Source organism: Grampus griseus (genome assembly GCF_964374135.1).
Source record: "Grampus griseus genome assembly, chromosome: 3".
NCBI lineage: Eukaryota > Metazoa > Chordata > Mammalia > Artiodactyla > Delphinidae > Grampus > Grampus griseus.
Genome location: NC_139019.1, coordinates 97,507,565 through 97,520,367, shown reverse-complemented (window position 1 = coordinate 97,520,367; position 12,803 = coordinate 97,507,565). Strand labels below are relative to the sequence as shown.

The window sequence follows — 12,803 nt, the reverse complement described above, 5'->3', positions numbered from 1 at the left end:
TGTTTCTCTTCAATAAAAAATAAAATTTAAAAATATGTCAAAATCATCATATGAAAAAGTTTTCCTGTGAGTCACTTCCCCATTGCCCCCAACCACCACTGCAGCTGGGCTAGATGATATGTCTTTAAAACAAAATCTACTTTAATCCCCAAAAGCAAATAATGTTCATTTTTAATCCAATTTGTCTTTTTAGAAGTTTTAAAACAAAGGCAGTCCCCTAAGAAACATAAACCTGTACAGTTGACCCTCGAACGACACAGGTTTGAACTGCATGGGTCCACTGATACACAGATTTTTTTCAATAAATACTACAGTACTACATGATCCAAGGTTAGCTGAATCTGTGGATGCAGGACCATGGATATGGAGGGGTGACTGCAAAGTTATATGCAGATTTTCAACTTGGGGAGGTGAGGTGTCCAGTGTCCCTAACCCCTGTGTTGTTCAAGGCCCATCTGTACATTTAATCTGCTGCCTGAATGAAAATATGAGGAAAAATAAATATTCTTTCAAGGTACCCTCACCAACACTCCCTTGCTTGCTTTCACTTAGACCAGTACTTTATTCTAGCATTTAACCTTGGATGAATTACTGGAATTTTAACCCATATTCTTAATTTTTTTCTTGATAGATATTACTTAGTCTTATAAAGGGCTTCACTAAAGAATCCATCAAATATAAATTCAGTGTTCTATGAGGCTGCGGAAGGTTCACTGAACCTGTGTGGTCCTGAATAGAGATTTTTTTTTTTTTTTTTTTTTAAGAGATGGGCAAGAAAATAGCACCAGCTATAGGATACCCTTTCTACTTTGTTCATAAGGGATAATAACTGCAGAAAAACAACCAGATGCACTGGTCTGTTGATCATCCTTTTTAGGTATCATAGCCACTGCCATTTAGTGAGGCTAGAAAAGGGCTTGAGTAACTCATGGGTCTCCAGAGTTACCATGTTGGTTCTATACAGGTTTCTTTTTTTTTTTTTTTTAACATCTTTTTATTTTATTTATCCCTTGACTAATCATTGCATTTTTTTTTTTTTTTTTTTTTGTGGTACGCGGGCCTCTCACTGCTGTGGCCTCTCCCGTTGCGGAGCACAGGCTCCGGACGCGCAGGCTCAGTGGCCATGGCTCACGGGCCCAGCCGCTCCGCCGGCATGTGGGATCTTGCAGGACCGGGGCACGAACCCGCATCCCCTGCATCGGCAGGCGGACTCTCAACCACTGCACCACCAGGGAAGCCCAATCATTGCATTTTTAATTAATTTTACTACTTTGGTCTTTATCGAGTGACTAATCCACAAGCTTTATTATTTATTTACATTTTCTGGTGAGATTTTTTTACTTTTCTTATGTTTTTTTTTTTTTCCTTTCAGTTTTGAGAAATGATTAACATGAAGCACTGCATAAGTTTAAGGAGTACAGCATAATGTTCTGGCTTACATACATCATGAAATAAGTTTAGTAACATCCATCACCTCGCATAGATATAAAATGAAAGAAAAAATATTTTTCCTTATTCTGAAAATGCTTAGAATTTACTCTCTTAACAACTTTCATATATAACATGTAGCCGTGTTAATTATGTTAATCATGTTGTACATTACATACCCAGTACTTACTTACCTTTTACCTGGAAGTTTGTACCTTCTGACTGCTTCCATCCAATTTCCCCTCTCCACCCCTGCCTCTGAGTAACCACATAGCTAATCTCCCCTTGCCATCAGAAACAGGTACTTTCATACAGGTTTATTCTCCAAGTTACCAGAGACTAAGGATTTTTATACCTCACAGTGTAATTTTCAACACAATACAAGGACAGAAACTTATAGTAAAGTGATTGAATACACAAGACTAGACAGATTTTGTATTTTGGCTTTGATATTTCTTGCAAGTATATATTCTTGGTTTCTTTAAAATAAAAATTCAAAAAATTTTAAAGGTAGGAATTCTTGGCTTACCAGGTATGGCTTAGGCATACTTCCAGTAACTGGACAACATTTCCAGTTTGTTTGATACAAACTTAAATATCCATCAGCATCAACTATTCCAAACTTAGAGAAAAAAAATATTTAGAAGTATTTAATACAAATAAAAAAGCACATTATTTACCCTTACCCTCACTGTGAATCTCATACTTTAACTCTTAAACATTTGACTGATAAGTTGCTTGACTTTTCACTTCACCTACACATGGATCTAGTCCAGAAAAACATTTAGCTATTGCTTTAAAAAATTCCAGGGTGGATATAAAGGAAACTAACATCAGACACTCAATTTATTATACTAACCGACAGCACAGTCTGTATATTCTCTGTAAATACTCCAAAAATAGAATACTGGATTTACACATTAAGCCATGTGACAAAGTTTTAGCATATATAAGATAAAAAAACTGTTCATCTTAAAAAAGACAAAGTAAGGACTTCCAGAGATATACAATAAGAAAAACACGTAAACAACAGCAGAAAATGAAACAAAGTTTATCACAGTAAAAGAATTCCACTATGGAAACTCAGAGCATTTTGACTGGAAAGATGACAAAATAATCCAGTAAGGGAGTATATGATACAGATCTTAAAATAAAACAAATGTCTAATTCGGACTCCTGCCCTCTCCCATCTACAGATATAACAACTATTAACAATTTGATAGTGTTCCCTTTCAGATTTGTTCTATGAATATTCAAACATTCATACATACAAGGATACAAGGTTTTTTAAAAATTATGATGATAATATACAGTTCTACAGTTACATTTTTTACTTATTATAGCCATTTTTTCACATTGGTATCTATAAATCTACCTCATTCTTGTGCTGTGCAGTATTACACTATATAGTTGCACTGTAACTTTTTAAAGCTTTTCCTTATAGAATTTTCAATTTTTCCTATAATAAAAAGTACTGTTTTGAACATTCTTGCATATACACCTCTGAGTATTTATATAGGACAGACATCTAGAAAAGAAAAAGCTCTGTCAAAGGGCATCATTTAAAATTGGTAGGTGAAGCCAAAATTAAATCCTAAGTGGTAATATCAATTTACACACCCATTTTTCTTACACATTAGTCAATACTGCATACTACAAAATTATATTTGTTGATTATCAGAAATAAAGTCTTTTAATGTGCATTTCTTCAGTTATTAGTGAGGGTTATTGGCCATGCATAGGGTTTTGTTTTTTTGGTAAATTGTTCATTCTTTGTCTTCTTTTTCATTGTCTTCTTACAAAACTGACTGATAGGACTAATAGTAGGAATATTAATCCATTGTTTACTATTTTTGTTACAGATATTTTTCTGATGTTTATCCTTTCTGTGGTTTATCCTATGTTTTCTAGAGTAGGTTTAGGTACGTTCTTCAGAAAGGGTATATGGAATGTGCTAATTCTCTGCATACTTAAAAATGTGTTTATTTTGCCACCAAATATAAATGACAGTTTGGACAGACATCAACCCCATTCCTTATCCATCAGAATTCTGTGAATACTGTTCTATTGTCTATTTGTAACCTCTATTTTTGAGGAGGCCAATGCCATTAATTTTAGATAGGGGGGTAGAGAGGTTGTAAGCAATCATTTTTACCCCTACTCCTTTCTAGAAGCTCTCTTTATCCTTCAGTTAAAAAAAACAAAAATCAAATAATCAGGCTGTGTCTAGGCACGTGCTGTTTCTCAATACTTCTGCTTAGTACTTGGTAGGTGCTTCTTTTTCTAAAATTCCATGTTTTGCTTCGGGGAAGTTTTTATTTTATTATTCCTTTTAATATAATGTTTCTCTTCCATCACCTTTTTTCTTCTTCTGATACATCTTTTAAATTTCTTTTATAAATTTTCCTGGGTCTAGTCTCAATTTACTTCTTGGGTTATTTTCACCATGGAATAAATTCCAAATTTGTACCTCCCAGTCACAAACTTGATTTTCAAATACTTCAATTCTGCTATTCAGCCCTTGTAATCAGTAGTTCCTCTACTCCTAATTTTGGGGAATCATATGTTTTTAACTTCTAAAAATTCTTTACTGTTCTACTGCCTTTGGTTCATAAAATCCCATTCTTGTTTTACAATGTAGGATCTTCCTAAATCCAAGGAATTATTCCTCACAGGTCATTTTTTTCTGCTAAATGCTCCCTTTTATCCTCTTGGTTTTTCTGCAATGTCCAATGACTTTTGACAAAATGATCAGCATTACTGTGATACACTGTAGTATGAGTTATCTGTTCCAATTACTCCAGTAGGCTTCCCTACTAAGGGAGATAGCACACTTAGGTGTCGTGCTCTTGGGCACCATCATGGCTAAGGTGAATCAACAGTAAGCTGACTGCCTGTCAAAGAGACTTGGGAAGACAATAAGGAAGTTTGTTGTGACTTAAAATAGCCTATATAGAAGGTTGTAGTGAGTGTAAAATCTATAAAATAACTCCGAGTGTAGAAGGACTTGAATGCCACACTAAAGAATATGGGCTTTTGGATAAAATGAGGAGGCTGCAGGTTCTTGAAAAGGACAATATGATCTCACCTATAGGGTAGTTATATAATTATGTTATTTGTTCTTTTTTCTTTTATGGCTACACCGCACAGCTTGTGGAATCTTAGTTCCCGGACCAGGGATCAAACCCGCGCCCTCGGCACTGAAAGCACGTGAATCCTAACCACTGAACCACCAGGGAATTCCCTACGCTATTTGTTATATAACTTTGTTGACAACATGAAGAATGCATTAGAGAGACAGGGTCGAAGTACAGAGATTAGTTAGGAACAATGTAACATTGACAAACCAAAGTGGAAAAATATGAGCACATAAGTGGTATGGATAGGTTATACAGCTGAAAGTACAGTAGAATTCTAAAGGCTTTTAGATTAAATCCCCTTAATTTCCCATTAAGGAGCAAAGAATGTTGCTAATTGGTATTAAGAAATTATAAGCTCTCAATTTTGTTTCATAACTACATGAAAAATTATCACTGACTTCTGTGAAATGATAAGAGCCATCTGATAAATGTGGCAGGCAAAAAGGTTGCAGCACACCATGACACAAGTAACACGTAAGGAGGGTGGAAGGTTTGGAGGTTGAGGGAAAACGAAAGGCAAGATGAACCATCAGCTAGGGCCTGTGTGAATGTTTTTAGTGAAGCATGGCCCTGAAGACAAAGAGCAGGCTGATTTCCCCTTCAGTAGTTGTTTAAAGTGCTAGTAAGATAGGAGGAGCAGAGAGAGGCAGTTTGAGGAAAGGAGGATTACGGGAAGTGAAGCTGGTAAGAGCCAGGTTGGCAAACTTGTATTAAAAGGCCCATATAGTAAATATTTTAGGCTTGCCAGCTACAGTCTTTGTTCTCCTGAACTCTGTTGCAGTACTGGGAAAACAATCATAGAAAACAAATAATGAATGGGTTAGGTGTGTTCCAATATAACTTTATTTACAAAACAGGTGGCTAGGCCATAGTTTGTTAACACCCTGTTCTAACACCCTGTTCTAGAGCAGTGCTTCTCAAAACTTTAATGTTGTATACAAATCACAAGAGTATCTGGCTAAAATGCAGATGGTGATTTGATAGGTCTGGACTAGAGTCAATAACCTGCATTTCTAATCAACTCCCAGATGTTACTTACTACTTGGTACTTGACCATACTTTGAGTAGGTCCCAGAGGGTAAAGTAAGCAGATGTATTTAATAAAAAATGTGTAATATAAGATGGTCCTATAATCATTTGGTCCTTAAGCATCATATAAGAGAATTTTAATGGAAATGTATATAATGTCTTTCCAGGAAGAACCAAGTGAATTTAAGTTTTGAGAGGAATTTCTTTAAAAAGAATTCATATAAGATGGATTAATACTTCACCATTAGCTCATTGAGCTGTTCTCTTCAGAAACCCAAATGAGTAATATTCATAAACCCTTAATGAAATCAAACCATTTTCCCTATTTACATTTTTATATACTACCTTATTTCCTTGATAGTTAAATCTCATTCTTGTAACTCTTGAATTGCCACCAGATCGGAAACAGGTTATTTGTTGAGAATGGCCCCATTCGAACATTCTCACACTTCCATCTTGAGCTCCTGTCAGATCTGCATTATAAGAGGGAAAAAATTGCAAATTTATTTCAGGAATCTTTGGCAAATTTATCTTTTAATCCAATGTGAAAATCTTTACGGAAGAAATACCTAAGAAATGAATCATAGTCAATTCACATGAATTTACCTTTGTATGAAATTTCACTTGAATACTCTCAATCTTAAAAACAGATGATTACATGGTGTTCTTTCAACTGACAGAACATATCCTCACACAAAACAACAGAAGCAATTAAATCAGACCTCTATAAACTTTATTTCCTTTTGAAATTATCTCAGTTACATTTTAACAGCCTTTAGTAGATAACGTTTATGATAAAGAATCAAATTCTTGGAGTTACTTAACTTTGTATGGTGACAGATGGTAACTAGACTTATCATGGTGATCATTTTGTAATGTATAAAAATACTGAATCAGTATGTTGTACACCTGAGACGAACACAACACTTTAATAAGTCAACTGTATTTAAAAAAAAAAAACTTGGGTTTTTTTTTTCACACACACACACTGTATTTTATTTTTACAAGAGATAAATAAACTGACACCAAGCATTGTAAATGGATGACCACAACAAAAGCAACAATGACTGCAATTACCAAACACGAAACACACTCATACTATGTCATATAATATTGACATTCAGTCCAGTAATCCTCCACAGTAACAGCTCCTTTACTTTGTATATTGATTTGTATATTTTTTGATTCTGAAAATTGATTTGTATATTTTTTGATTCTGAGTCCTTGTGGGTTTTTTTTTTATTGAAACAGAAAGTCACAAAAATTATAATCATCCTCATCAGTTCACTCAGTCCCATGTAATTAATTTTTTTTCATCTTGATCTTTTGTTAGCACTTTTATGAATTCATCAGTTTTCCATTAGAGTTCCGAAAATGCTTATTCATTCAGTTCAGCAGTATAAAATCTTGGGATTTTTAACAGCCAATTCTTATCAGTCATACTACTGATGTTTAAATTTATGCATTTTTCTCTGAAAAAAAGATTGTACAAGGTCTTGAAAGTCATGCTAAAAAAATCATTTCTAATAGTTATTGTCTCATCTGATATCTCAAATATATGTTATCTGTTTCATTAAGGAATATGAACAAACTAAGTAATTATTACATTTTTTACTTTACCATTTACTAATTGTGTGTTACTAGGAAACTTACTTAATCTCCCTGAGCCTATTTCCTTCTAGTAAAAGGTATATAAGCCACTATAATAGTGATATATATCATTAATGATATATAAGTCACTGGACAGTTCTGAGAAGTAAATGAGATAATTCATATAAATCATTCAGAAATATGCCTAACATATAGGGCCAAATCTACATTAAGAATAGTTATCAGTATTAATGTGGTACAGAGGTAGTGAGAAATTATATTAATGTATGTAAAAGTAAAGTATCTAGCACATTGCTGGTCATACATTAGGCAATTTTCCCTCATTCATATCCAAGTATTTAAAAAAAAGGAGCTTCAACTGTTTTGACATGTTTTAACACTGGGCTGGGATGGAAGGGTGGGTAGAATTTCTTGAGACTAGGGATGTTAATTCTACCCTCCCTCTCCTCTATAGTCTTGCCCAGCTTAATCAAAAAAAATAAATTGGACTAGATGCATTTAAAAACCACTCAAATTTTTCTATTATTTATGGTTTTATTTATTTGAAAAAAATCCCTAATTATTAGTAGCTCACATGTAAAATGAAACACTCTTAAAACCTTATAAACTAAAACTTAAAAAAACGAAGGTTCCATGACTTCACTGGTGGCACAGTGGATAAGAATCTGCCTGCCAATGCAGGGGACACGGGTTCGATCCCTGGTCTGGGAAGATCCCACATGCCGCAGAGCAACTAAGCCCATGCACCACAACTACTGAACCTGTACTCTAGAGACCGCGTGCCACAACTACTGAGCCCGTGCAACACAACTACTGAAGCCCGCGTGCCTAGAGCCTGTGCTCTGCAACAAGAGAAGCCACTGCAATGAGAAGCCCGTGCATCGCAACGAAGAGTAGCCCCCGCTCGTCACAACTAGAGAAAGCCCATGCGCAGCAACGAAGACCCAATGTGGCCAAAAATTAATTCTTTAAAAAACAAAAACAAACAAACAAAAAAACCCACAAACGTTCCTATAACCAGGTTGTCTGAGCAAATATTCCTTATTAGTAAGTAAAGTCTGTTACATCATATACATGTAACGAAAGAGTTAAATGCAACCTTAAAAATCTTAATATATTCATTTTTTGTTTTTGAAATGAGGCTTTCCTTTTAAGACTTACATTTCTATTTCAGTTCAACCTATTAGATTAACTTCTAAAAAACTTCCCTGGAGTAGAAGTCCAAAAGTTTTGGTTTACAATGACTAAGATTTTTTAAAAATCTATTCCAAAGGAAGGAAGGAACTATTTTGAGGTATCTGTAATTCAGAGTAAAATTTTTTAAAAACTTGTTTCAAAATATTTCCAGTACATGAAAGGAGCCTATTGTTGAACTAAATTACTATCTGTGAGACTTGTTCATGACATGAAAAAATATACTGTAAAAAAATTTCAGTGATTAATTTAATTAGCATTTAATTTTTCAAGTCTCTTATCTGCCAGTTACAGTAGTTCTTCTCTGAACAGAGAAAGTACTTACTGCAAGACAGAAGTTACATGATATTACATAATAACTCTGAAAATAAGTCCATTAATTGCCTTTGAAGCTAGGGATTATTTTATTTAAATTTATGGGCTTGACGTAGAGCCTATTTATAAACTAGTCACCTGTCATGATACATGTTTTGGGACTGAGAAATAATGAAATCCCTTCAATATTTCAGGAAACTTCTAAACCCTATTGTATAGAGTAAGAATAGATTTTAAACAATGCCAAATTTTCTTGCTGCAGGATTAATATTATTTAAGCTTTGTAAATAAAACACCTTTGACTCCTTCCTCTATATGCTTCATGATTGTTTTTAGTTCTTACTTTACACTAGACTTGTGGATAGAAAACATATACTTCTAGTGTTGAATAAATTTGATGTAGTGGAAACAGGCTAATTTTCAATATTATTTTATACCTCTAGCATAAGTAACAGAAGTTACCCTCTTCATCTTAAATATATGGTTCTCTTCAACCCTTTTATTAGACATTGGTATATAACTTTGATAATAGATACTTATAGCGCTTATTATAATTAGGTAGTAAAGAACACTCGTTTTGCCACTCCTATTTTATTAGACATTGGTATATAACTTTGATAACAGATGCTTACAGACTTATTATAATTAGGTAGAAAAGAACACTCGTTTTGCCACTCCTATTTTATCAAAACATCTCTCATAAAAAAGGTGGTACGATTTTTTTATAGGTTATTAAATTGGAAGGACATGAGTACCTTTTAATTAACATGCACTATTTTCACTATTTTTGTTACTGTGTAGTAGGACAATTTGATGAAGGGCACTACTTAAAAATTATATTAAAAAAAACCTGGAATACACACATGCCAATATGAATACTGATTCCAACCCACCAGTTAAAGTTGTCTCTATTATTTTTTCTCTGCTTCAATACTTCCAATAAATTCCCCGTTAAATCTTTGTTAAAGGAAGAAAAACTTTTGCGATTCCTAGGAAGATTAACTAAAAATAAATATATCCTGCCTTAGAATGTAAGAATGTAGTAATAACCATTTCCTATACTTACTATTAGTGTATCTGATAAAAGACAAACTGACAAAATGTTAATAAAATACAAACTGATTATGAGGAGGCTACAAGTGACCCAGATACGGTTCTGTTCTATGTAATAAAAAAGGGAGTGATCCAATTATTAAAACAATAATTATCAACTACAATTTAACAATGTGCAAAATGTTCAAAAATAAAATGTGATAACAGAAATATTCAGTCAAAATGCTAAAAATTTACATGTTAAGTTAGCCTTCTCTATTAATTCAGGAAAATCACTTTTTCTATTTTTACCCAATTTTGAAGTGATTTTACTTGCTAGCAAACATTCCCTACAAAAAAAATAAAGTGTTGACTATCTTTCAATTGAAACTAAAAGTTTCCTTTAAATTCCTTAAAATAATGGCTAATTATCATCAACTTACAGTAAGGAAGAGATGGATGAGAAGTCATTCTTCTGACATTATTAATGGCTTTCTTAATCATCTGTTAACAAAGAAAAATCATTCTTTTACAGTTACAATAAAAAGTAGTATTAAAAATTTAAATTGTGACAGGAGATTCAAATAACATTTATTTATTTTTACATGATTCCATAACTATTGTAATGGGTGCTAAAAATACTAAACATGGTAACAGAAATGAAATTTAATAGTTCAGCTCTCTAACATTTAAGTGTACATACATTTTCTGCATCATTACCTAGTATCTAAGAACAAATTCACCTCAAGAATTTAGTCTTACCTCCTTTCTTGCCAATTCTTTTCTTATCCCATTAAATTTATTGGAACAATCCTGAATAGTATAAGGTTAAAAAGACAGGCAGAAGCATGTGAAAAAAAAAAAAAAGAGGTAAACAGAAAACTGTATAAATTTTTAACTGATAGTTTGGAACTATTTATTTACCCATTTTAAAATTATGCTTTGAATGATTTACATAGCCTGTCAAATAAGAGTAAACTAAATATGTGAAATTAAAGGGATAATTTTAATTTATAGACTATTTCCTACTTATAACTCTAACTATAGTTATAGGTTATCCTAAGTTTGTAGCACCAGTTCATGTATATTTTGTTGTTACTGTTCTTTTGGATTTTAAATTGTTCAATTAGCCTAAAGCTGTAAGTAAAGTGGGGATTTGGGAGGGAGGGAAGGAACTAGGCCAGCAGAATCAGTGAGGGATAGAAACACTGAAAGATATATATGGCTGCAGTTATACTCCAAAACAGCAGAAATTGGTCATAACTAGTATTCATTAGCATTCATAATTTAATAAAATAATAGGATTAAGAAAATTTTGATCAAATTCTCTACACACAAAAAACAACCTTCTGAATGTTACTTCTGTTTAGTAAACTTCATGTTTAAATCCCTTGCCCCTCTTAATTTAGAAAAAGTCTAAAGATTCCTGTTCTTTCTTTTAATTATCATTTTTTTTCTGGTAAGAGCATCAAAGGAAAATCATGAGTAAAAAAATAAAAGAAAGTTAAATAAGTTTCTGAAAGCATATGTAGAATATTATAAGGGAAAGAAATCATTAATTATTTTAGAAGATCCATATAAAAAGGAACCACCTTATTATATTGGTGTCTTTTTCCTGAGGATGGAGTGGGATAATCCCAATACTTATGTTTACAAACCACAATGACCCCAACTAAAAAAGATGTCCTTCTAACATTTAAATAGGAAGAAAATTCAGTCCTAAGAGGAATAACAATGGTAAATTTCCATATTATAATACTCTGGAGAATAAACAAATATTTTCTGAGCACCTACTAAATGTTCTACTTAGAGATCTATTCTACTTAGAGATCATCAATATATAAGGCAGGCATAACATAATCTCTCAAAGAGCTTGCATTGCAGAGGGTATTAAAAAAAGACAACCAAATAATGAATAGATAATTTCCAAACTGATGAGATGATAAAATGGGATAATATGATGATCAAATGAGATAACAGTGTGACTGGCAGTAGTGTAGGGAGCAGCAGATACCTTTGCTAAGGAAGCAAGGGAAATCTCTGGGAATTTGAGTTGAGATCTGAATGGTAAACAGAAGAAGAGTATTTCAAGCAGAAAACAAGGTAAAGGCTCTGAGCTTGATGTGCTCAAGTGACAGAAAGAAGGCCAGTGTGACCAGAGCAAAGAGAATCAGGTGTGGAAACAAGGGAGATGCTGCTGCAGAGGCTGGCAGAGTTTAAATCACATAGGGCCTTAGAGGCCATGTTAAGGACTTGATTTAAAGCTGTACTGGGAAATCTTCAAGTCTTAAGCATTGGAGTGATAACCTGAATGATCTTTTAGAAAAAAGCAACTCTGCATGCTGTGTATAAAACAGAGGGAGCAGTATAGAAGCAGAGAGACCAGAAAGAAAGCTGTTACAGGAAGAATTGTATCATATTCTCTGAAAATGGAGTTGGAAAAAGTGCTTACTATTTCTTTTTGTATATTTTGTATATTCTCTTTAAGTTCTTTAAAAGATAATAATATCAGTAGGTTTTACAAATGAATTTTAATGTATCTGTCCATTGGAAAAAATTTAACTATTAATGACCAACTCTTTTCTTTTGAATAATCACTAGATTGCTTTTCAAATTCTTAATACTTAAAATACTCCTACCTGAAATCAATGAGTGAAGGGGAATGGAGGGCTTTAACACAAGCTCTACCACAAATTTGAGATAGTGACCTGAGTTAAATTCCTTGACCTTTCTGGATCTCAAGCTTCATCTAAAGAATGGTAAGTAGGAGTAATTACAACAGCTACAACAGATATCTCAAACAATAATAAGGTTATATGAGTGATAAAGGAACTGCATTAAGTATAAAATATTATCAGGTATTATTAAAGATGACTGAGCCTTTATTTAAATAATTACCCTTACAAAAACCACCTACCACCTAGAAAGCCATGGAAAGAACTGCTGGTGCTGGGTTTCTTTGGTTCTGTGTATGAATTCCTATACCCTAAGTGTCAACAAAGGAATCTCATGTGGGTATAAACATGGATCACAGCTTAGGTAATAAGGGCTCAA

At 33.3% G+C, this 12,803-nt stretch overlaps 1 protein-coding gene across 1 annotated transcript in view; it reads right to left on the bottom strand.

The window, feature by feature from the left end:
- The window catches only part of DMXL1 (Dmx like 1), a gene marked incomplete at its 5' end in the record, with an annotated part of 132,187 nt that overhangs the window by 12,401 nt on the left and 106,983 nt on the right, over window positions 1–12,803 (bottom strand). Inside the window, 3 exons of the mRNA XM_082650313.1 lie at window positions 1,958–2,050; window positions 5,943–6,070; window positions 10,193–10,253. Coding sequence (XP_082506439.1) covers window positions 1,958–2,050; window positions 5,943–6,070; window positions 10,193–10,253 — 282 coding nt within the window. The remainder of the gene's footprint in view (window positions 1–1,957; window positions 2,051–5,942; window positions 6,071–10,192; window positions 10,254–12,803) is intronic.